Source organism: Bos grunniens, chromosome 16 (genome assembly GCF_055505025.1).
Source record: "Bos grunniens cultivar Pamir isolate PY7600 chromosome 16, Bosgru_T2T1.0, whole genome shotgun sequence".
NCBI lineage: Eukaryota > Metazoa > Chordata > Mammalia > Artiodactyla > Bovidae > Bos > Bos grunniens.
Genome location: NC_141180.1, coordinates 16,453,346 through 16,479,945, shown reverse-complemented (window position 1 = coordinate 16,479,945; position 26,600 = coordinate 16,453,346). Strand labels below are relative to the sequence as shown.

At 37.4% G+C, this 26,600-nt stretch overlaps 1 protein-coding gene across 28 annotated transcripts in view; it reads left to right on the top strand.

Annotated features, from left to right (window-relative positions):
• Positions 1-26,600, top strand: part of SMG7 (SMG7 nonsense mediated mRNA decay factor) — an 86,262-nt gene that overhangs the window by 36,514 nt on the left and 23,148 nt on the right. For 17 of the 28 annotated variants that reach the window (XM_086343447.1, XM_086343443.1, XM_086343444.1 and 14 more), the window contains 7 exons: positions 8,879-8,910; positions 11,440-11,557; positions 13,273-13,405; positions 23,035-23,206; positions 24,387-24,458; positions 25,277-25,427; positions 25,782-25,917. In XM_086343447.1, the coding sequence (XP_086199573.1) occupies positions 8,879-8,910; positions 11,440-11,557; positions 13,273-13,405; positions 23,035-23,206; positions 24,387-24,458; positions 25,277-25,427; positions 25,782-25,917 (814 nt within the window). Of the gene's footprint in view, positions 1-8,878; positions 8,911-11,439; positions 11,558-13,210; positions 13,406-23,034; positions 23,207-24,040; positions 24,148-24,386; positions 24,459-25,276; positions 25,428-25,781; positions 25,918-26,600 lie in introns of those variants that run through there. The other 11 variants (XM_086343458.1, XM_086343452.1, XM_086343448.1 and 8 more) reach the window with 3 other exon arrangements.

Below are 26,600 nucleotides of genomic sequence, written 5' to 3'. Positions count from 1 at the left end.
CACATAAACAGCACCTGGCAAATAGTAAATGATCAACTGTATTATTATTTAAGCCATTGATTAATTCCTAGGAGATGAGCTTAGATGGCATTCTGTAATTCACACTTTGCTTGATGTGCTGTCATGTCTAGTTTTTAACTGTTTGTCTAAGCTGTGTGATCAAAACTAATGTTTGGAGAGGAGAAAAATGTGTTCACGATCCAACTTTAAACTGTATTTCTTTAAGTTTTATATAATCAAAACATGTTTGAGGAGAAACAAAAAATGCAATAATGTAAGCCCTTTGCAATTTTTACATATTACTCTCTTGTTTTTATTTTCTGTACATACTATAATGTGGTCATTACAACATTCAGGTTCTCTTTTGTTACTTAGCATTATGTGGTGATAGATGACCCAGGATTTTTTACCTCCACCTTGGAACATTGCCGTCTTCAACCTAGTATGTTGCTTCAGAAAGGATCCTATGTCAGTGACCCAGTTAACAAAAGTAATTTGGTGGTCACTGAAGTGTTCATGTCACAGGTTAACCCTCTCTCTTGGAGTTATCTCAGTGGACATGAATTTGAGCGAACTCCAGGCGATAGTGAAGGGCAGGGAAGCCTGGCATGCTGCAGTCCATGGGGTCGCAAAGAGTCAGACAGGACTTAATGACTCAACAGCAACAACTTGGACTTATCACCTATGTTCTTTTATGGGACTTACCTGTTTTGTTTATTCCTGATAGCAACTCTGAAAGGGAGCTTGTATCCCTGCTTTATAGATGAGGAAGATGAGGTCTCTTAAAAAGAAACTCCAAGGTAACACTATTAATATAAACCCAGATTCAGACCTAAGTCTTTTTTCTTCTGTATCATTTTGTGTTACATAAAGTTGCCGTAGTATGATACACATTTTACCATTCATTAATTCAACAAAATTTTAGTGAACAGCTGTGACATACCAGGCATTATTCTGAGTGCTGGGGATATAGTCCTGAATACGTCTTCTCACGTTTTTTCGTTGTGTGTGATCCGTACTGTACTCATCACTTTTTCTCAGTTCTTTTGCCTTTCATTTTGTTATTATCCCATAGGTTCACCATTCTCCTCAGTTAATCTCCCTCTTACTTTTAGACACTGATTTGATCTCCTGCTTTATCTCTGAATTTGAGGCAATGTAGCAGTGAATTCTCTGGACATCTTTCCACCCTGCCCTACTCCCAGATTTTCCTAGCACAGTTCTTTCTAACACGACTTTCCTTCAATTTCATCCTCTTGAAAGCCAGTCTTGCTTCATGTCTTTCCATCTCTTCCAGAAGCATGCTGTGTCACTCTTGTTCTTTCCTATATCTTCCACCTGTTCATTCCCACTAGCTTCTTTTCTTTATTCTAAACATGCTCAAGTTTCTCCCATCGGAAAATAAGAAACTTTTACCCACGGCCCCCTTTTCTTTCTCTTCACAGCCCAGTGTCTTAAGAGTTGACTGAAACGTTTCCCTCTTATTTGTTCCTCATTCTCCCTACAATTTGACACTGTTTCTTTCTCTGACAAGGCAGTCATTAACACTTATTACACTAAATCCAACACACCCTCCAGTCCTTAGAGTACTTATCTACTGCCTGTGATATTGTTGACTACCCTTCCTGTTTATCCTCTTCTTTTGCCCTCATGTGCCTGTGAGTTTCTTCTTGGTGTTCTTCATTCTTTTATCTGCCTTTTAAGAATGAAGATAGGGAGCTTGCACCACCCTTCTGCCTTTCTGGGCAATTACAGTTACTCCCGTGGTTGCAACTGCCATCTGTGTGCTGATCACTCCAGCATTGTGTCCATCGTCTTGATGTCTCCCCTGTGCTTGACACTCATCTCTTCTTAAGTGTCTGCTTGCTCACCCCTACTTAGTCACATACCCAGATGTGCAAGGCAAGAAATTGAGAATGATTTTAGATGGTTTCCTCTGCTTTATCTTTTGCTGATTTTACTTCCAAGTATTTCTTGAATCTAGGTGTTTCCATCCATTCATGCCTCCATTTCCATCCATTCATTTCCTTCACTTCCTTACCTCCAGTCTTGCCCTTTTAAACCCCATCTTCCATGCATCTTGTTGTAATCATTTAAAAAGGCAATTCTGACAATGCTGTACCCCTCCTTAAAACCCAGCATAGATTTCCTAGTAGTTAAAAGACAGAACCTGAGCTCCTTAACATGTCATGCACGGCCTCACAGTCTGCAGTCTGCTGAGATTCTCCAGCTCATCTGTAGCTTCCCACCCTGCATTTGATGCATCAGTCTCCCTCCTTCACTGGCTTAGCTTTGTTTTTCTTTTGTGATATTTTCTCTGCCTGGAAGAGTAATTCCTTCTCAAGCTTTGAGATTCCTAAACCAGAATTGGCCCTTTATAAAACTAGGTACACATGTTCAAATCATATAGATTATTGAATGAATGTTGTAATACAGAGCAGTGGAGTGTCAGGAGATTTGAAAATTTGTGCCAGACTGTGAAGTGCCATAGAGAGAGAAAGCAAGTTAGTATTTTTATTATCTCTTACTGAGAAGCTCCTTTAGGAGCAGCATTTCCCTAGATGTTATTTTTCAATGTGAAATTCAACAGTAGAGCAGCACGATTTATTTTTTTCTGATGCTAAAGCTGAAACTCCAGTACTTTGGCCACCTCATGCAAAGAGTTGACTCACTGGAACAGACCCTGATGCTGGGAGGAATTGGGGGCAGGAGAAGGGGACGACAGAGGATGAGATGGCTGGATGGCATCACCGACTCGATGGACATGAGTTTGAGTGAACTCCGGAAGTTGATGATGGACAGGGAGGCCTGGCGTGCTGCGATTCATGGGGTCGAAAAGAGTCGGACACGACTGAGCAACTGAAATGAACTGAATACCGTGAGACTTGGTATTACCTTAAAGATCTCAGGAATGTCCGTGAGATTTGATGTTACCTTAAAGGTCTCAGGAATGTGTGTGTGTGTGTGTGTGCACGCGCGCATCTGCGTTTGTAAGCACATACTCGCCTTCTAGTGTCTACTCTCTGACCTGTTATTTAACACAAATAATTATCATCAGGTCATTATGTTTATGGTCATAACTGATGGCTACTCATATCCTGAATACTCCTTAGTACTTTATGGAAATAAGTAAATTATCTTGAAATAAGACGTGCTGTGGCTTTTATTAAATTTCAAAAAAAAAAAAAAATAGTGTTGCCTCCCAAAACAAGAGACTAATTCACCTCTCCTCAACTGTGAGATCAGAGGACATTGGCTTATATATTCCTGTGTTCTTCTCATAGATGGAAGGGGGTTGGTCCAGGTAAAAGGAATCCTCCACTGTATTTGCCCCTTACTTGGAAATACCTTGTATATTTTTAAGCCATGAATATAATGTGTGATTTTGAGAGATTATTCTGTATTCATTACCTTGCATTGTTGTATCAGTGGTATGTATAATCAAGCTATTTGTTAAAGAAGATTACCATTAACTAGTTTTTTCCTCTAGTGACATTATAAAAAAAATTACTGTAAAATGTTTAATTTTTGAAAGCCCCAGTTCCTTGGGCTTTTATTATCAAACATTCCTTTCCCCTCTTCCCCCCCTTTACAGTCTTGTATAAGAGAGGAACTGTGATGCAGTGGTTAGGAGTTAGCCTCTGGAATCAGTGTGTTGAAATGCTACCTCTGCTACTTGCTAACTTGATGACCTTGGGCATGTTACTTAACCTCTATCTTCTTATGTTTCTTCAGCTATAAAGTGGGAGCAATAATAGTACATAGTGAGGGTTAAATGATTACTTTATGGCAAACCCTTACTTTAGAATAATGTGGCAATAATAAGCGCTAAATATAGTGCTAGCTGTTTTAGTGTACCTAGTGCATTAGAATGTGTTAAATGTATTTATAGATCTTGATGCTCACCCATCTCCAAGAGTATTGTTTCAGATGCTTGGCTTTAAACATATTTGGTTATCACTGAATGTTTCAGATTTTGTTCAGCCTTTAAATGGCTTTTTCTTTTCTCTTGTTTGATAGAGGTGCTTAATTTTTATTATTTACAAACAGACAATATATTTAGTATTTTGAAAGCTTTATATTTTAAATAATGCTGTTTTATTATTGAAGGCATGATGATTTTAATTCTCGGATTCTTCGTTCATTCTTTTTGTTAATTCCTTCGGCTTAAAGTAAGAATAAAAAAGAATTCATGTGGCCACACCTTCTAGAAGCCAAGAGGAAATTTTTGAAAACTAGTTTATATAAGCATTTATATAAGCATTTTATATCTCTTTATATAAGCATTGTAGTATTAATCTTTCATAATACTGATCTTTAACAAAACCAATAGGTCGTTGAGGTACAATATTTTCTCTTTATAAAAAAAGTAAAATAATCAAGTAGCCAATTTTGTGCTAATCTTTGTGAAAGCAGTTGGTTTAAGATCACATATCTGTTGATTTCTTATATATTATACCCCATCTAAAAAAACTTATTTTCAAACAGTCTTCTTTGTGACATTATGATGTCAACAAATAAAAATCTTTATTCTGAGGAGACTATTATTGATGATTCCTCATGGGAAAACTGTTTGGTTTGGGGATTTATACATATCGACTTCTTGTTTTTGATCAAATACTCCCTGGAGCAGGAGAGCCAAACCTTTTCTGTGAAGGGGCCGATAGTAACTGTTTTAGGCTTGATGAGACATGTAGTCTTTATCTTAACTACTCACCTCTGCTCTTGTAGCAGAAAGCAACCATAGATGATACCTAAATGACTAGGCAAGACTGTTCCAATAAAATGTATTTACAAAAGTTGATCCATTGTGAAAGAGGAAATTTTACCCACGGTCTGACCACTGCACAAGAATATGAATTTTACTTCTTGTGGTCTTTCTGGTAGAAATCTCAGGTATTTATTTCCTAATATGAACTGATCTTTTTTTTGGTTTGTTTTTCATTTTTTGTGAACTGATCTTCAATTTAGACTAGTTGACTTAAATGTTAAGGTTTAATCAACAGAGCACGAAACTGAACCTAGTTTAAGTCTGTGTTAGCTTTTTATGTCATAGAATTTTTAACTCCAACTTGAAAAAAAATAACTTGAACTTCAGAGTCAGAAAGAACTAAGTTCGTACTTAATTGTACCTAGTTGTTTTGTGATAATGGACAGATTATTTCCACATTTCAGAGTTTCAGTTTCCTTGTTTATGGGATGGGAATAATAGTGGCTGTCTCCCATGGTTTTATTTTCTGTTTAACTCTCTTTACCATTTCAGTTGATCAGAGTTATTAACACGTGTCTCTTTCAGAACCTAGGAGAGAACTGTGCTCAAAGGTGAGCATCTCTTCCCTAGTCATTCTTGAGGTATCAAAACTCTTGAAATTTCAAAATGCTTGGACATTCACGTCAGATAGTTTTTATGACATTTTTGCAGTTTTGTTTGTGTTTAGATTTTTAGTTTTATATTTCTTGGACAGGTTATATAAAAATGGTATATAAAAATATATAGTGAAATTTTGATCTTTATCAGTGGAAGCCTGTTCCAGAATCTGTTAGAATTATAGTTTTTTTCTTCCTGATGGCCTATCAGAGAAGCAGATTATTTGGAAATAGTTCCTGTTATATGCTCAATATAATCTTCATTTGACTGGAAATTGGTATCCTCATTAGGCAGATCTTAGGATACCAAAATGGTATTTGTTCATCTTTACGAGCAAATCTTGTTCGGAATGAGAAAACAATCTATAAACACATGGTTCTCAGTGTATCTTGTATATACTAGAGTATGTGTTTTTAGGTAAGATACGGATTCAGTTCAGTTCAGTCACTCAGTCATGTCCGATTCTTTGTGACCCCATGAACCACAGCACGCCAGGCCTCCCTGTCCGTCACCAACTCCTGGAGTCTACCCAAACCCATGTCTGTCGAGTTGGTGATGACATCCAACCATCTCATCCTCTGTCATCCCCTTGTCCTCCTGCCCTCAATCTTTCCCAGCATCAGGGTCTTTTCAAATGAGTCAGCTCTTTGCATCAGGTGGCCAAATATTGGAGTTTCAGCTTCAAAAATCAGTCCTACCAATGAACACCCAGGACTGATCTCCTTTAGGATGGACTGGTCAGATCTCCAAGATATGGATACATTGTAAAATATATCCTTAGTAACTTGGCTACTCAGAGTGAAAGGTTACTGAATCCAATGAAGATGCACAAGTAGGGCTGGTTGTCTCAGGTTCATAAGTTTTAGTACTCTAATTAGGTTCGGGTGAGGGCAGGAGGGTGTGACACTGGTAGGTTAAGAGGTGAGGTATTTCTAAATATGATCTTAGGTTTTAAGGACATAAATCAACTACTGTGTGAAGTTTTGTTTTGTTTTTTTAATGGCAAAAGTTTAGCACTCAAAGCAAACAGTAAAACTATGCTGAATGGATAATGGAATTTGATGTGATGTTATCTTTTAGGATTAGTATAGCTGTGTATTGGTATTCCCTGGTGGCTCAGAGGTTAAAACGTCTGCCTGCAATGCGGGAGACCTGGGTTCTATCCCTGGGTCGGGAAGATCCCCTGGAGAAGGAAATGGCAACCCACTCCAGTCTTCTTGCCTGGAGAATCCCATGGACGGAGGAGCCTGGTGGGCTACAGTCCACAGGATCGCAGAGAGTCAGACGCGACTGAGTGACTTCACTTCACTTCATAGCTGCGTATTTGATATTGTTCATTTATAGTGATAGTTCTTATGTGGCTTGTGGTTTTTGTAGGATCCTATTATGCTTCTGTTATATTTGAAAGCTTAATTTTTAAAAACTTTTTAAAAGCTAAGAAAAAAGATTAATGTTATATTTTGATGAAACTAAAATTCACAGTTGATATTAAATAATAAAAATTTACAGTAAAAATTTTAGAGTCTCTGTTCTCTAGCTTTTATGTCAGATTTTGTTTTTAAACATGGAAATCTCTTAACTTTATATTCTTACCTTTTTATAGTATATGACTGTAATTTAGCCTGTTTTCTTTCTTCACTTAAAAAATATTTGTTGAATGCCGACTGTGTAGGGATAGGAGTTGTGATGGTGTGCATTAAAATCTGTGATGTGTACTATGAAGAAAAAATACAAGTGCTTTAAGAACATAAAACAAGAATATCTTTCATGTATGTAGGGTTCAAGGGCTTCCCTGGTGGCTCAGATGGTAAAGAATCTTCCTGCAATGCAGGAGGCCCAGGTTCAATCCCTAGTTTGAAAAGCTCCCCTGGAGAAAGGAATGACACCCCACTCCAATATTCTTGCCTGGAGAATTCCTTGGACAGAGGAGCCTGGCAGGCTACAGTCCATGAGGTCACAAAGAGTCGGACATGACTGAGTGACTAACACACACACACACACACACATGTAGGGTTTTAGTAAAGCTTCCTTGAGAAGTAATGTCTGACTGAGACAAAGGATGAGTAATTAAGTAGACAAAGTGGGGAAGAGGTATTTCTAGCAAAGGGACTCTTCTTTACAAAGGCTTTGAGTGTGAAGGGAGCCAAACACATTGGGGAATCTAGAAAGAAGTCCAGGGACTGGAGCAAAAGGATCAAGGAGAGAACAGAATGATGATAGAAGTAGAGTACAGAGGCTCTCTTCAGAGTGCACAGGGCTTTGTAGACCACTTTACTAAAGATCTTGATTTTCACCCTAAAAGCAGTGGGATGTCATTAAAAGATTTTAAGAGGGCAGTTGATGAGGTCAGATTTGCATGTTTTAAAGATCCCTCTGATAGCAATAGAGCAAGCAGAATGAAAGGAGACAAGAGTGAAGTGGAGAAAAAAATGTGGTGGCTTTGCAATAGTCCAGGCAATGGATGGTTATAACTTGAATGATAGTGACTGAAAAAGAAGTAAAGGGAGAATTACAGATTCAGGATGTATTTAGTAGGTAGAATTCTTTGGCATTGATAGGTTATCCGGGATTTGAGAGAATGTTGTCGTGGATGACTTCCAGGTGTCTGCTTTTCACAACTGGGAAGCCATGATGCATTTAGTAATGTACAAAACTCTAGAAAGAGAAACCGGAGATGAGGGTGGAGGTGGATCATGAGTTTGTTTCTTGAATACAGTCAATTCTTGAAGAATTTGGGAAGAGAGAAAAGAAGCAGCGGTTAGAGGAGAATATGGGATAGAAGATTTTAAAGTCTGTGAAAGTGTAGGGCATGTTTAAATATTCTGTGAGAAGCATCCAACAGAGGGAAGTTTTTAAATTGTTGAAAGAGGGGGGAGGTGGTCATTAAAGAATCAGAAGTTTTTACAAAGACTAGAAAGAGCATACCTAAGTGGAATTACTGGTCTTAAACAAGATATACGCTTCCTCTAGTGTTTTAACAAGAGTAAGAAAGAAGAGGGTTCTGTGAATATAGTAAGCCTTTATTTAGTAAGGGCGTTGTTTTCCCTGAGGTATGGAACTGTCCTTTGCTGAAAAGAATTGAGACTCGGGAAGAGGGCAGAAATCAGCTTGAGGAGGATGGAGATTTAAAATAGTTAAAGTGGCTAGTGAATTGAGAAACACAGAATTTCCTGGCCTCATTGACAGAAAAATTTTAATTTAATAAATGTCACTTAAATGTTATCTTTAAATGTATTAGATTTGGGAGTAAACAGTAAGAAAGTGAACCCTACTTGGTAGAAGAGTTCATGATGACCCTGTGAACGTCTAAGCAATGACATCCGTTTGCTAAGATCTTACTATTCTGGATGTTAAAGCAGGGTCACTGTTTGCAGTGCCACAAATAGAGCTGCTATACATTCTTTTTTTTTAATTTGCATTCTTGTCATACAATTTTACTTAACTTTTAGTGTTACTTACGTTGGGTAGGCCTAGTTTGTTTCTAATTGATGTTCTTTTTCCCTTTTTTAGGCAGGCAGAAGTCCTGAAGGCTGACATGACAGGTACTGTCTGACTCATTTGTTTTTCACAACTTATTTTATACTGTTAAATTAAGAGAAGTGTGTCATCTTATTATACTACTTGTGGTATTGTCCTGGTTGCCAAAAGGTTTTTTAAATATTTATTGTTTTTATACTTTGAATTTTTACCTAGATGGCTCATCAAAATTTTTTATAATCTGTGCTACACTGACTTGAATATTGCCTAGTTTAATGCATATAATCATTTAAATTTGACATACTATAGCGATTTAAGAGATACAGAAAAAATGATTCATCTACCATATAAACACAAGTACCGACATTAGGTTTATATCTTCCTGTTTATAATTCCCCAAACCTAAATAGTAAATAAGCCTTCAGAGAAAAATATTTTCAGGAAAACTCTCGCAAATTGAAAGTCCTTTAAGTTGAGCTACCTTGCCACTTTTCTTTTCTCTCTTACCTTTTTGTTTTCTATAATAGCCAAGGTGTTTTTGAAAGAATAATTGGACTTAGCTGCAAAAAGGAGCAAATGACTTGAACTCAAAATTAGGAAACACATGGCGGCGACCATGTAGCGGTTAAAACGCTCTCTTACAGCACAGCAGCAGCATGCTTTCTGTGTAACTGTGCTGAAATGTTTGCACAACAGCAGCATGCTCTCTGTGTAACTGTGCTGAAATGTTTGCACAGCAGCAGCATGCTTTCCGTGTGACTGCTGAGATGTTTTTAAAAATACAGGTGCTAGTGGATCTCATTCTAATTTTTGAAGATTTTAGTTCTGCAGTGAAACCCACAACGAGGGTAAAACTTGTTGTAAACCGCATACCTGCTAAAATTTACAACCAAGAGGAAATGGGCTATTTGGATGTGTTTTTCTCAATTTCCAGAGTTGCAGGCTAATATTCTAAGAATTTGAGTAATCTCACTGTCATCTTGTTCAAGGGGAAGAAAAGCCCGAATCACTTTTTCTTAGTTTACAGTTCTTCCTGTTATTAATGTAGCTGTCATTATCCTCCATACTGTGGCTACCAGGATCAGCTCTGCGCTCTGCTCTGTTATGCCTCTTTGTGTTGGCATTGTAATCTGCATTGTGCAATAAAAGTTGTATATGGAGCAGTCTCAGGCAGTCTATATACCTTTTGCTGCTGCTGCTGCTGCTGCTAAGTCGCTTCAGTTGTGTCTGACTCTGTGCGACCCCATAGATGGCAGCCCACCAGGCTCCGCCGTCCCTGGGATTCTCTAGGCAAGAACACTGTTAACATTTTCTTAACTCTTGAACACCCTCAGTAAGAAGGCTTAGGGTTTGACTTTTGTAGGGTACATCTGTTGTACCCAGAAGGTGACTGACTTGTCCCTAAGATATTAAGTCTTCTCATTCAAATGCTAGTCTCTCTGATTGGTCAGAGTTAATGATACCTTAAAATCCTTTCCCTGCAGCCGATGAGTTGAAGCAGGGTTGAATAAATCTATATATCTATTTATTTAGTCATTAAAAGCTTAATAAAGGGCCAAGAACCTGATACCAAAAAATAGACCCTATATTTTAGTTTCTAGCAAACTCTCGTGAGGATTAAGTCTAATATCTGGGAGATTCTGTGTGCAGAATAAGATTATGGTGCCTGTAGATACTAATAGCAAACCTACAGAGGAGTGAAGACTATGCCGTTGCAAAACCTTGAAATGCAACCAGTCAGGCTAACTAGCAGTCAGAAATATATAATTGAAAAGTCCATTATTAAGTTCTTCTATTGAGGCAGCTCACTATCAGTTGTTGCACTCACAAGCCTAGTAATAGGAAAGGCTAATGTGCCTTGTAGGACTCTGGCTGACAATACAGCCCCAGTTTGGTATTACATGTAGTCGTGGCCTGACTTCCTGCTCTCATCTTGCACCCAGTCTCTCATTTGGCCTCTTGAGCAGTTTAATCACTTGTCTGCTCATTGACATTAAGTAGCAAGTATGCATTGCTCACAAAAGTGTCTTGACAAGCAGCCTACCGATGACTTTATTGGCTTGACATATATAGGAAAGTAGGAGTAATAGCAGAATGCTCAAACAACTGCTGGATTGTGAGCTGACAGGAGGCTTCTGTAAGGGCAATTGTGAGATTGATTCAAAAGAAGAAAAGCTTCTTTGAACAAAGAGATAGTTATTAATGTAAGAGTAAACAGATAACTTGGCAGTCCACCGTTTCAAATGGGGTGACTTCTTATGAGGCATATGACTTCCTATGGTGTAAATATATAAATATCCATACCAAAATCAAAGGGTGAACCATTCTCTCTCTCTTTTTTAAGCCTTTTTCATTTCATGGTGTTATTTCAAAACTAAAAGACAAATACAGAAGCATTTTGAAAGATTCAGTCATTAGCCAAAAGGTGGAAAGTTTCATCTGAAATGTAGTAGTATAAAACTTTTGGAGCAGTCTGTGATATGTATTTAAAGCGGGTTTTTGCTTTGGTGAATGGAGAGTGAAGGAATTGTTGGTGTGGCATAATGGCCTTAACTATCTGTTTATCTATCTACTGTTTTTGTTTTGTCACTCAGATTCTAAGCTGGGTCCAGCCGAAGTCTGGACATCCAGGCAGGCTCTGCAGGACCTGTACCAGAAAATGCTTGTTACTGATTTGGAATACGCTTTAGACAAGAAAGTAGAACAGGATCTGTAAGTATTACCATTTGGGATGTCCCTGTAAGATCAAGAATCTCACCGAGACTTTAGAAGAGAACAGTTTGGTTGTTTCTTTTTAACCTATTTCAGAGTAAGCTATCTCAATGGGAAAAAAAAGAAATTCTAATATTTGTGATGTTTTGAACAAACTGACCTTTGGTGTAAAGAGAAATGTTCAGAGTTGGGTTTTATTAAGGTGTTTAGGGCATATCATAAAAACAAATCTGTATATATTTCAAGTGCAAAGAAACAGTGTTTGGATTCTCTGTATTGTATTCAGTCCTGTATTTAAACTATGATTTAGAAAAGGAAGTGTTCAGAGCAGGCTTTCTTTGATAAATGCGATTCTATAAGTCTGTCCCAAAGGAAAATACATTGTAAGGAAAGTTGTTCCTTTTAATCAAATAAGTAGATATTTCCTTCCCCCACTTGCCAACAAGACTAAGAAAAATTTTATGTATTTAGGCTATTCTACTCATTCTTTCTATGAGCTGTGAAATGGCAGATAACCAGATTCCCAAGTGAGTAAATAAATTCTTCCATGGAAGGCCTTGCCTTATAAACTGAAACAAGGACATTAACCTGGTGGAAAATTAAAAATCAAGAATATTCTGTTTACCTAAGTTGTGGTGAAAATTAGTTTTTCCTAATCTAATTTTCCTGATTTTTGCACACCTGACCTTTATATTGTTAGAAGACCTAGTAATAGAATTTAATCACAACCACTCAAACGCGTATTTTTGATATTAGAATCATGGATAAGATGACATCAAAATTGCTGAGGGAATGATTGCCCTCAGAAATCATTAAAAACCCCAGTGCTTCAAAAGAGTCTCAAAAGCTGCCGTTGATAAAGAAATAGGTACTTTCCAGGTAGGTTGTAAACCCTTTATCTGTGTTGGCATCCTTTAATGAAGCCAGTATATCTTCCTTCCTTCTTAGTTCTGTTTTTTTGTTTGTTTGTTTCTTTCCCCCCTGTGATTTCCAAATTAGGGAGCAACTGTACTTCACCATAACTAAATTTAAAATGACTCTCTGTACAACTTGATTAATGAATGAAAGGCATTTTATAACAGGATTTTGGTATGCCATATTTCAGCACTGTGTTGTTTCTTAGTTTGAATAGCCAAAACTGAAATGTCAAAAATAAGTTTATGTTTCAAGCTCTAGCAAAAATATTAACCCCAAGAGAAACAAAACTATTAAATAGAAATAGAACCAAGTGTTGTGGGAAATAAGTTTTAGAGAAATAAGAAATACGGCTTAATATTTATAAGGAAACCACCACCCCACCGCCACCCCCCCTCCCAGGCATGCCACGTGATAGAAGACATTTTTTGGTGCAATGATACAATGTATGAAAATTTGTTAATAGCTTACTTTTACTTTGGTCTTACCACTGTAGTTCTAAGTTTGTACCGGGATTCCTAAATAGGTTCTAACTCTAGTAACCCTAAAAGATTAATAACTGAAGCCACAGTCTGATTATTCGAACATTTGGTAAGTGTTTACTAAGGTCAGTTGCATTCTACTGCTTGTCTAATCATGTTCAAAGGGGAGCATAAAGTTATTTAAGTGAATAACTTTAATGCAGGTTTACTGTCCAGTGTGTTATAATTATAACAAACAGTTCTTTCTTGTTCTCAGGGGGACCAGTGTCTGCCCAGTGAGTCACTGCTATACCAAATAGAATTACATTTTGTTTTCAGCTGGAATCATGCCTTTAAGAATCAGATCACAACACTACAAGGCCAGGCAAAGAATCGAGCAAACCCGAATCGGAGTGAAGTTCAGGCAAACCTTTCTCTGTTCCTAGAGGCAGCTAGTGGCTTCTATACTCAGGTGAGTTCGGCACTACATACCAGTTTTCCTAAAAATCAGTGGTGATTATTCCCTTTGTGCACACCTTATTTGTATAGGCACTTTACGTACCCATAGTATGGTATGTCTAGGAGTGGATCATCTGTAATCTCAAAAAAAAAATGTCCAAAATTATTTACCATAAGACTATTAAAACAGTAAAGTCTCTGCTCTTTAAAAGGTGATGGTTCACCTTAAAGGTTGGAGGTATAATTGTATGAATAGAAAAAGGGTAATGCGAGCAATGCCTTAGTGAAGCAGCACAAGTACAGTTACAAGTGAACTGACTTTGCTTCATTAGAGCAAACGTGAATGTATGGGTATAGTCACTAAGAAAGTAACAGCCAGTTGTGCCAGGTAAGAAAGTCAGACTCTGTGATCTCAAGTGAGTTTCTCTAGTATTAAATATATAGTAGAATATATCTAGAGCTTCAAATGCTGTTAAGCTACCTAAGAGATACAGTAGCCTTTCCTCAGTTTGAATAATAAGCTGTTATTTATTGTTCTTAGAAACTTTCCCTGCCCTTAGTTACATCTTGATATGACTTCTAAATCACATGAGGTAGAATGATTCTTTTTTGGACAGACGAATAATTCTTTTTGGACAATGAATTTTATTTAAGCAGAATTCCTTTGAAAACTTCATCCCATCCACTTGTAATAGCATTCATAATTTAATAAAATGTGTATAAATTCTCATCTTACAATGACAAGGCAAGATTTTGAGGAGCTTGCACCAAAGAAATTCACAGAACCTTCTGTCTGTGCTGCTGTTTGACCAGTGCTACCTATATTTTGTCTATTTTGGTTTTGCTGTTTAGAAAAGACTGTTGAAAGATATCAAATAGCCACCATCTTACAGATTTACTTAGACTAAAAAATTAATCATTGTTCATCATTGAAAGAAGTCAAGTATGTTTCTTGTTCTCACACTTCATTTTTTAATTGCTTCCAGCTTTTAGCAAAAGTTGGTATTTCTGGAGAGAAGGGTTGTGGTTTGACTTGACTAATCCTTAGGGCAGGTATTAAAAGGTTAATTCATTCTGCATGTAACTGTTAAAAGTCTTTTCTTTGTAAGACACAATACTAGAAGATTAGAGGGAAGAGAGGCCATCTTTATCAAAAGACTATCCAGTCTAAATGAGATGGGTATATTAATAGATACTTTTTTTTGGCTTTTCCGTTATAAAAAATGCATACCAATGCCAAGAGATTTTAAAATTATAAAAAGTCAAAGCATTTTTCCTTACCCTCTCATTCAGGATAAATTACTCATGAGTAGAGTTTTTAACACTATTGATAATCACTTTTGTTTTCCCGGAAAGTTATCATTTATGTTTTTAAATTTCCATCAACAGTGTATGCACGTGTCTATCTTGATATACACTGAACAGCGTTAAGTATTTCAGTAAAGGCAAATGAATGATGAATTGAATAACATACTTCATAGATGAAGAATAATTTAATGTCTAGTTACTAGTGATGTTGAACTTCTTTCATTCTTTATTAGATATTTGTATTTTATACAATCAGTTTAATCATTTATTTTCCCCCATCCATTGTTCAGACTCTTAATTTTTTCTGTAGTAATGTATCTGAGCTCTTTCTGCATAGGGATATTAATTTTTCTTCCTTTTTTTTTTTTGACAGACATCTTTTGCTCCAATTTCTTCTTGTCCTTTCATTTTGTTTGAAGTTTTTTGAAATACAGAAGTTACATAGTTGTTGTTCTTACAGTACAGGTTTTTCTTTGTGCATTTGTCCATAGATCAACAGATATTTAACAATTACATTTAAAGGAACAAATAGGTATTATATTCATATACTAAAATTTGGAAGCAACACCAATATCTTACAATAGAGTAATGGTTAAATAAATTATAAACCATCTGTAAAATGGAATTACAAAACTATTATAAATGGTATTTATGAAGTTTTTTTTTATTGAGGTTTAGCTGATGTACAATATTATGTAAGTTTCAGGTATACAGTATAGTGAGTCACAATTTTTAAAGGTTGTACTCTGTTTATGCCTGTGTGCTTGCTAAGTCACTTCAGTCGTGTCTGACTCTTTTTCACCCTGTGGACTGTAGCCCACCAGTCTCCTCTGTCCATGGGGTTCTCCAGGCAAGAATACTGGAGTGGGTTGCCGTGCCCTCCTCCAGGGGATCTTCCCGACCTAAGGATCAAACCTACCCGCCTGTCTTATGTCTTCTGCATTAGCAAGCAGGGCCTTTACCACTAGTGCCATCTGGGAAACACTTGCTCTGTTAATGTATTATGAATGTTGGTTATAGTCCCTGTGCTGCGTAATTATGTCCTTATGGCTTATTTATTTGGCACATAACAGTTTGAACCTCTTCATCCCCTACCTCTGCCTCTCCTCTCTCCTTTGCCTTTCCTAGCTGGTAACCACTAGTTTGTTTTCTTTATCTGTGAGTCTGTTTCATTTTTTTGTTATATTTACTATTTTGTTGTGTTTTTTAGATTCCACGTGTAAATGATAACATACAGGCATGTACCTTTCTCTATCTGACATTGCATTTAATATAATCTCTTCCAAGTCCATGTTGTTGCAGGTGGCAAATTTTCATTCTCTTTTATGGCTTAGTAGTATCCCATTGTTTGTGGAGATACACACACACACACCCCACATCTTTTTTATCCATTCATCTGTTGATGGACAGTTGGGTTGTCTCCGTATCTTGGCAGTTGTATATAATGCTCCTGTGAACATTGAAGTGCATGGATGTTTTTGAATTAGTGTTTTTGGTTTTTTTTCAGTTATATGCCCAGGAGCAGGAGTGGAATTGCTAGGTAATTGGGTAGTTCTGTTTTTATTTTTTTGAAAAACCTCCATACTGTTTTCCACACTGACTGTACCAACTTACATTTCCACCAGCAGTGTATGGCGGCTCCCTTTTCTCCAGTTCTTCATTAACATTTGTTATTGGTGCTCTTTTTGATTGATAACCATTCTGACAGGTGTGAGGTAATAACTCATTGTGGTTTTAATTTGCATTTTTCTGATGACTGGCAGTGTTGAGCCTCTTTTTCATGTGCCTGTTGGCCATCGGTATGTCTTCACTGAAAAAGTGTTTATTCAGATCTTCTGGCATTTTTTAATCCAGTTATTTGTTTTTTTTGATCTTAAGTTTTATGAGCAGTTTATGTATTTTGGATATTAACCCCTTATCAGTTTTCTCTCATTTGGTAGGTGGTGTTTTCATTTTGTTGACAGTTTTCTTTGCTCTGCAAAAGCTTTTAAATTTAATTAGTTCTTGTTTATTGGAGAAGGAAATGGCAGTCCACTCCGGTGTTCTTGCCGGGAGAATCCCAGGGACAGGGGAGCCTGGTGGGCTGCCGTCTGTGGGGTCTCACAGAGTCCGACACGACTGAAGCTACTTAGCAGCAGCAGGTCCTGTTTATGAAGATTTTTTTTTTATGATGAGGAAATTATATTAAATGAAAAATCACGATATAAAATTATGTATACAGTTGGACTCTAAACGTTAGTTGAATAGTCTAAGCTCAATGGGGGTATTAACAAAAATGGTATGTCTCCCTATTCCTAGCCCACACCCCCCCAATTACTACTTTGAACTATACTTCTTTGAATTCCAGATTCCCATCATAACCTTTCGGATAGATTTTGTACCATTCTCATTGCTCTTAGGTTTTTATAATAAACAGTCTAGTTTTAAAACTCCAGTCTCATCTCCACCCTAAATCTCCTCCTTCCTCCATGTAGTGGAAATCTAAACTGTGAACACACCTGAAGTCGGGAGGAGCAGTAGAGACTTGGGGCAGGTATTGGATTGGCCAAAAGATCTTATGGAAAGACCAGAATGAACCTTTTGGCCAACCCAATAGAGTATCCACCTTCTGCAGTACATTTTTATATTAGCCATTACACAGAATATCTTGAAAAATGATTCTTAACCTTTTTTTTATGATGTGACACACCTGTAGCCCATTTCTAAGGGTTTGATTACTGCTACTGCTAAGTCACTTCAGTCGTGTCTGACTCTGTGCGACCCCATAGACGGCAGCCCACCAGGCTTCCCCATCCCTGGGATTCTCATTTGATTGGACACTGATAAATCCAAACAAATCTGCAAGGAAGTATAGCAGGAATCATTTTTGTTGAGGTAGCAGGTTATTTGCAAAAACATTTTATGAGCAAGTCAATAATAAAATCACTAAATGTCTCAAAATATTGTTTTATAAAGGAAAATATTATTTTATAAAGGAAAATATATAAATAATCTAATTTTGAAATTTGTTTTGTGAAATTTTTGTAGTAAGTATTGATCTTTCCCCCACTGCATTCCACAGCCCCTGGTTGAGTCATAGAATGAGCAGCAGTAAACTTTTTTCAGGTCTCAACGTTAATAGAACTTGTTAGTAACATTTTTTTGGTTATCTTGACTTGGTAATTGAAACAGTTAAATGATGTTGTAAACAATAATGTTCTGTACATCTTTTTTGATGACATGTGGTGCAGATTAAGCTACCAGACTAGGGAAGTACACCAGGTCCAAATCATTGTACAGCTTTATAGACTAAGATGAGTTTTGAATTTTAATCTGAAGTATAGTTGCAAGTCATTGGGAAGTAGACGGGAATAGCATGATAAAATTTGTATTTTTAAAAGATTACTTTGGGTGTTACTTGGAGATTGATTTATCAGGGGTCAAGAATGGAAGGTAGATACTGTGCTGCTGTGGTAATGGAAAGATATTGATGGATTTTTAAAGTATGGCCAGGCCTTCCTAATAAATTGGATCAGATGTATGGAATCAGGATAGGTGAAGAGTCAGAGATAACTTAAGTTATCATATTGAGCAGCTAGTTGACTGGTTGTACCATTTACTGAGATAGGGAACACTGAGGAAAAGACAACTCTATTCATGCTATGCTAGGGAGATAGGTGCCTGTTTGACATATAAGTGGAGAGGTCAAATAGGTAATTCGATAAGCTAAGCTAGGAGCTCAGTGAAAAGGTCAGAGCCAGAGTAAAATTTATGATTACAATAAAGTACCCTGACTTAGACATTAGGGTTTTGCATTTAAAACCATAAAACTAGGTGGGAACAGGTTTGGCACAGGAGGAGCCACATCTCAGTAGGAGTAAATCAGAGTGGTATCTTAGAAGACAAGAGAAAAGCACTTCACTTTGAGGAGGAGGAACCAACTCAGTTGAGTGCTACAAAGAAATCAGGTAAGGTGATTCAAAAGGACCAGTTGGATTTGACACACAGAAGTTATTAGTGAAATTGATGGATACGTATTTCCTCATTTCTAAACCATTTTTCATATTTTAACACCTCTGAGATAGGGATACATTTACAAAAGATGGTCAGTTCACCATTTAATTGGCAGTTTTTTATTCTGTTACATAAATAATAGTTCATCTTACAATTTATGGTATCTTGGATTTGATGAAATGTGACTTAAGTTGAGTGGTCCAGATAGAAATCTGATTAGAATGGATTGAAAAGAGACTGATACATGATTATCCTCATTTCTGTTTTCTGTGAAGATGATTTTGACTTAGATCGTTTTGTTAACTATTGGTATTTAAAGCATGGTGCTTCAAACCAGAACCAAATTGCCAAATGAAGTAAAGATGTAACATCATGCTGTATGGGTTTTTTTAAAACATAAAAATACAGAACAGTAGAGTAGTCCTTACTCTTAAGAAATGGGAGCCAAAAAGAAAGCGTTAAGTATCTGTAGTAATTAAAAGATATTCTGTGTATTCATAGTGAAAGTGAAAAGTGAAAGTCACTCAGTTGAGTCCAACTCTTTGTGACCCCGTGGACTATACCGTCCATGGAATTCTCCAGGCCAGAATACTGGAGTGTGGTAGCCTTTCCCTTCTCCAGGGGACTTCTCCAGGGGATCTTCCCAACCCAGGGATCAAACCCAGGTATCCCTCATTGCAGGCGGATTCTTTACCAGCTGAGCCACAAGGGAAGCCTGAGAATACTGGAGTGGGTAGCCTATCCCTTCTCCAGGGGATCTTCCCGAGCCAAGAATCGAACTGGGGTCTCCTGCATTGCAGGCGGATTCTTTACCAACTGAGCTATGAGGGAATCCCTGTGTATTCATATTTAGTTCTAAATTCTTAGGGTAGATTGAAGAGCTAAGTAGCAGTGGAATAGTATAATAGAGTTTTCACAGAATAATTGCCAAATACAGTTTTGTTCAGCTTATTAAACATCTGTTTCTCTTTAGTCCCACCTTGTTTCTGCCTCAACTCGTGCTTTCTCACCTGGAATCCTTTGAACCAGCAGGAATTTTTCCAGTATCTCTACCTACAACTCCTGGGTTCAGGCAAAAATTTTATTATAAGACAGCCACATGAAGTTTCAACCGTATTTGATTTACTTTTCTTAAATATCTTTTTTTTCTTCTTGATAGATAATCAGCTGTGCCTAATTCTCCAGTCTGTTCTTTCAGTACCTGTAGAACTCAATTGTTTGTTTATCCTCTGTCATGTTTGTTCTTGCTAGCTGCCACAGAATCTGTTTTAGGGTTTTTCCCTTTTTCTGTTCCTTTTTTTCTGTTTTCAGACTTTCTTGGCACTAGTTGTGTTTGCTCAGTTTTATGTCAGTAAATTTCTTGCACATTGCAAGTGTACAGGTATAAGTACAGTTGTAGGTAACCCCTGTGTTTCGTGAGAAGGGAATATAGGATTTTATATTTGGCTGTAGAGGTGCTTTTTATCTTAGGAAAAGGGTGAGATATTATATATCATTCTAAGTTGGGTCCCCCAAGGTATCTTGTTTTGTGAAATCTGTACTTATTAGAGTGGTGTTTGAATCAAGGTATTTCTAATTCTGTAATATTTGTCAAACAACTCAGTATTTTTGTTGATTTCATACCCTCGTCTGAAAAAAATGGAGCTTCATACCTGTGTTGAAGCAACATATTGCATTGCTACTAGTTTATCACAAGGATTAAGTGAGACAAACACATAGCCCAGGGAGTGAAACTTATTACAGGCATAGAATATTCCATTGGTTTATGCTATCGTGTATGTTATTTTTCTCTCTCTTCCTCGTCTCTCCTACTCTCCCTTCCCTAATTTATGTACCTGTCTCGCTCATTTAGCTGTGAGCTCCTTAAGCACACAGATTTTTTTATTTATCTCTGTGTCCCTATTGTTTTCCATGGGTGTGTGATACAATAACCAAGTATTTGAATGATAATCAGTTCAGTTCAGTTTAGTCACTCAGTCGTGTCCGACTCTCTGCGACTCCATGAATCACAGCATGCCAGGCCTCCCTGTCCATCACCAACTGCCGGAGTTTACCCAAACCCATGTCCATCGAGTCGGTGATGCCATGCAGCCATCTCATCCTCTGTCGTCCCCTTCTCCTCCTGCCCTCAATCTTTCCCAGCATCAGGGTCTTTTCAGAGAGTCAGCTCTTCTCATCAGGTGGCCAAAGTACTGGAGTTTCAGCTTTACCATCAGTCCCTCCAATGAACACCCAGGACTGATCTCCTTGAGGATGGACTGCTTGGGTCTCCTTGCAGTCCAAGGGACTCTCAAGAGTCTTCTCCAACACCACAGTTCAAAAGCATCAGTTCTTCAGCGATCGGCTTTCTTTATAGTCCAACTCTCACATCCATACACGACCACTGGAAAAACCATAGCCTTGACTAGACGGACCTTTGTTGGCAAATTAATGTCTCTGCTTTTTAATATGCTGTCTAGGTTGGTCCACTCCAGTGTTCTTGCCTGGAAAATCCCAGGGACGGCGGAGCCTGGTGGGCTGCCGTCTATGGGGTCGCACAGAGTCGGACACGACTGAAGCGACTTAGCAGCAGCAGCAGGTTGGTCCTAACTTTCCTTCCAAGGAGTAAGCATCTTAATTTCATGGCTGCAGTCACCATCCACAGTGATTTTGGAGCCCAGAAAAATAAAGTCAGCCACTGTTTCCACTGTTTCCCCATCTGTTTGCCATGAAGTGATGGGACCAGATGCTGTGATCTTAATTTTCTGAATGTTGAGCTTTAAGCCAACTTTTTCTCTCTCCTCTTTCACTTTCATCAAGAGGCTCTTTAGTTCTTCTTCACTTTCTGCCATAAGGGTGGTGTCATCTGCTTGTAAGTAAATATTTGAATGAATGAGAGTAGAATGTGAAGAGCTGTGTGGAGGGCCAAGAATTAGGTGCTTGAGGCTATTAATGTGGGGGAAGAAAAGTCTTTGAATGAAGGACACTGAAAAGAAATGATTGGCAAGAAAAAAAGAACTGGCAAGCTTAGTGATCAGTCATAAAATCAGCTGTTTTCAATGTGACAGAGAGATCCAATAGGAGGATGACTAGGAAACATCCATTGTATGTGCTTATTTTTAACAAGAAGTCTTTGACAGCAGTTTCAGTAGAGTGGTTGTAGATGGTGGGATGGGGAGTGGAGAGGCTGTGTGAAAGTCAGATCATAATGGACTAAGGAGCGACTAGGAATTGAGAAAGCAGATATGATACTTGTGGACTCCTTTGAAGGAATTCTGTTGAGAAGAAGAGACATTAGAGGCTTGCTAAAGGAGAAATCTAGAGTCAAGGGAAAATGCTTTGGTTCTGTGTGTTTTGTCTTACAATAATAATTATTGTTTTTTTTTTGTGGGCACCATTTCATAGGCCATAGCAAAGAAGCTTGATAAGTTGAAAGTAGATTTTTAAAATGAGGGGATGACAGGCAGGAGGCAGAAAAGAATGAAACAACATGCTCAGACAGAGAAGTTATTTCTCAGTGAGAGAAGGAACCCTCTCATACCATAAAACTAGAGAAGAAAGGAAGAAAGAAGTGGATGTCTACATAATGTCAAAAGTTCCTTCCAGATCTCTACAGATGTATAGATCTGTGTATGCAGAGACCCAAGTTTGACCTCGGGCTTAAGAAAATAAATCTCAAGAAACTCCTGAAGTCTGCCAAATATGTTGGTTTGTATTTAAGTCAAATTTGTAACCTGCTGCTGCTAAGTCGCTTCAGTCGTGTCCAACTCTGTGCGACCCCATAGACGGCAGCCCACCAGGCTCCCCCATCCCTGGGATTCTCCAGGCAAGAACACCGGAGTGGGTTGCCATTTCCTTCTCCAGTGCAGGAAAGTGAAAAGTGAAAGGTGAAGTTGCTCAGTTGTGTCCGACTCTTCGCTATCCCATGGATTGCAGCCTACCAGGCTCCTCTATCCATGGGATTTTCCAGGCAAGAGTACTGGAATGGGGTGCCATTGCCTTCTCCAAATTTGTAATCAACTAGTCTTTAATGAGTTTTGTGTATTTCTAAGAGGAAAACAAAATAGAGAGAGGTAATTTCATGGAGTTGCTTGCTGAATGAATCTGAATAGCCTACTCAGGTAAAATCATTTTTTTCCTAAATTGCTGCTGTTCCTTTTAGGTGTACATCTTGGATTGCTCTAATACTTGGCAAGTCAAATGATATGATTTGTAATGAATGTTACTAGTTATCCTATAAAAGGTTGTCCTATCTTAGGTCTTAGCAGTATGTAATATTAGTTACACATGTTAAAGTATACCAACATTACTGTTAGAGCACTTCTGACTTAATACTAATCCTTGCTCATGTTTTCCTTTCAGTTATTACAAGAACTGTGTACAGTGTTTAATGTAGATTTACCATGCCGTGTGAAGTCTTCCCAGTTGGGAATTATCAGCAATAAACAGACGCATACCAGCGCCATAGTGAAGCCACAGTCTAGCTCCTGTTCCTATATCTGCCAGCACTGCCTCGTTCACCTTGGAGACATTGGTGAGCCCTTGGTGTGAAGGAATTGATAATACATTCATGCTTTTCTTTGGAGTAGTCATAGAAAGATTATTTTCTTTTAAACAAGTATACACGTACAACTTAGATTGTCATAAGAGAAAACTATAAAATGCATTTTAAGAAACTTTGATTTTCTGAATGCTTTGGGATTGGCAAAGGATTTTGAAGGAAGTAACTTTCATATTCAGATTTTATGCAGATATAGGCAAATAATAAACCAGCAAAAATGTAATCAAAGCTTAATTTTTCAAAGTGATGCCATAATATTTTCTGAAAGACTGTATTCCTTTGGAATTGTGGAGTTTATACAAATTACTCCTTCTGAAGCTGGGTTGCCTTCTTTTCTTCCTACCAGTGCATTAAAAGTTCATTTTTAATTGTTTGCTTTTTACAGTTTGATTTGTATTTCCATTTTATATATTTTATCTGGGAATGTTATGTAATATATATATTCTTGTTCATTCTTTTAAGGTGACCTAAAAAGGGTTGTGAAACAAATTAACTATAGGATTATGTTTTGACTGTCCTCAAATAACAAGGAGTGGATTTACATTCAGAGATTTTTAGATTTCTTGATGTCATAAATCATTCACTCCAGGAGAGGTCACATCAAAGCAAGCACCAATTTCTACAGGGAGATTCATCGAGTAGTAGTATATCTAGATTGCTTTTGCTTTCAGTGTGTTCTTTGCACACACATAAATAATATTTCAATAGGTATGAGGCATTTTTCAAAATTACTTTATAAAGATATTAAAGAAATACATAAATTTCAGATCATATTGTATAGTGTTTTTTGTTTTGTTTTGTTTTTAAGTGCCATATAACTCACCCCTTCTGTGGGCCGGCCCCAGGTCACCAGCATAGTCCGTAGTGAGAGCTGGTGATGGCATGACACTGGAGGACCTGAAAATGGGGCCTAGGTAAGCTTTGAAGTGGGTTCCATGCTGAGTGTCCCAGATAGGAAGGCCGGATGGACACTTCACACGTAATCCTGTAGTTAATTTGTTTTAAAATGCTTTGTCTTTAATCATCTTAACTTAATTTTAATGTATTTATTAACTTTAAATCTTTAAACTATAGCTGTTTTGGAATTACCCTAATGGTTGTTTTTATCTGTGTGTTTGTTTTTAAACTGAGCTTTTTTTTTCCTTCCTCTTAGCTCGATACAGAAACCAGACCAGCCAGGCAGAGTCCTACTATAGGCATGCGGCTCAGCTTGTCCCCTCTAATGGTGAGTTGGTTATGACACTTTACTCTCAGTAGAAAAATAGAAAATAGGTAGTTCAGGGCTCCTGTTTTAAGTGTAAGAAGCCAAAAGATATTTTCAGTTTTGGTATTGATTATTGTATTTTTCCTTTTAACTGTATATTCTGTGCAATTGGAAATAAAAATATTATTACTGTTGTCAGTAAAGCACTATGAATAGAATATCCTCTAATGGGATCTAAAATTGCTTCAACAACTGGCTTCCCCAAGAATAATAATAATAATTTTCTTTTTAATACCATAATTTCCCTCCTAGAAAAATTCTCTCTTATTACAAAAAGATAATGCTTTTGTCTTTTGATGGCTCTCTAAATGGGCGTTAGGAGTGATTCTTGAATTAAATTACTGTAGGTGTTTGGTGATATGCATTCTTGTTAAGCCACATTGAAAGTCCGTTAGATTCTAAAGGAGTCCCTTGCAAGCAGGGATGGCATTGGGACACACTGTTTCATGCTGTCTGTGGCTACTTTCCCACTGCAGTGGCAGAGTTGAGTAGGTGTGGTAGAGATTGGCCCACAAAGCAAAAAATACTTCCTGTCTAGCCCTTTCCAAAGTCTTATTTGAACTTAGAGTGCCCTCCACCCTAATCATATGACTTTTTAACCTATGTGCCATCACTAAAGTGTGCTACTAGGCCATTTTTAACGAGCTAGTCATGGGATTTACTTTATAAAATGCTCCCCATTGTTAATACAGAGATTTAAAAACTGACCTTCTGCATTCTGTGATAGCAAGACTTCATTGCATCTTGGATTACTTTAGAATCTTACCTTTCTCCTCTAGGTCAGCCTTACAATCAGTTGGCTATCTTAGCTTCTTCCAAAGGAGACCATCTGACTACAATTTTCTACTACTGCAGAAGCATTGCTGTGAAATTCCCTTTCCCAGCTGCCTCTACTAATCTACAAAAAGCACTTTCTAAAGCACTGGAAAGGTAAGGTTGACTTTTCCAAATGGACTCAAATTTGGGCATACAAGAAATAATGGCCAGTTGCTCATGCTTCCTGTCTCTCATATTTGCCTAAAATCTAAACATATGTATTACAACAGTTTTGCATGTAGTCGCCACTGAATTTCAACCAGTCTCTGAGTTGTTCCCAGTGGAGTAGTACAGGCTGCTGAGTACTAATTCATCTGAGCGTGTTACAGTTGAAAAGTCATTGAGAACACAATCCACTCCCTGACTCACAGGTGCTCAAATAACATGTTTTTGAAAATCAAAGTCTCCTGTAAGACGTTTGAGCCATTTTGCTGTTTAAGATTCATGAAAGTTTTTCTTTCATTTCAGCCGGGATGAGGTGAAAACCAAATGGGGTGTTTCTGACTTCATCAAGGCCTTTATTAAATTCCACGGTCATGTGTACCTGAGTAAGAGCTTGGAAAAGTTGAGCCCTCTTCGAGAGAAGTTGGAAGAACAGTTTAAGGTTAGATTTTTTTAAACAGAATTTTTTCTTGTCTAAATGAGGAAGCATATGATTTGGAGGAGACTCACTCCCAGTTTTATGTCATTACTTAATTATGAAATGTTGATAAAACCGAAATTTAAAGCATGTGAAATTCTGGCAAACCGCATTCCTTCAGTTTAAACTGAGGTGCTATCTATATAAAGAAATACAGCAGACATGTTTTCACTAAGTAGCTGCCATTTGGCAGAAAATATCATAGTGGGAAAAGACAAATTTTCCTCCTTCCCTGTCAGATCGAGCACCTTTCTTTTCTCAGTTTTGGAAGTCCTGCATTTGATGTTTTCTGTATTTAGATGTGATCTGGTTGCCTACTTTATTGGTAGTAATTCCATTCTGCGAACTGAGCTCATTGTTCTTACTGTGCTTTGATCCCTCAGGATTTGTGATTGACTGAAGGAAAGTAATGAGAATTTCATTCAGCAGGCATATATTTCACTAATTTGTACAAGGAGATAAAATTAAGGAACCTTTTTTCTAGTTATATGTATGAAAGTAATTTTTATTAGTATATTAACTTAGTTTAAATGATGTAGTAAAATATATATAATATTGGAGGAGTTAAAATTAACTGTTTTATTTTTAGTTCATTTATTCAACAAATATTTGACTAGTATGTATCAGTCACTGTTTTAGTCACTGAA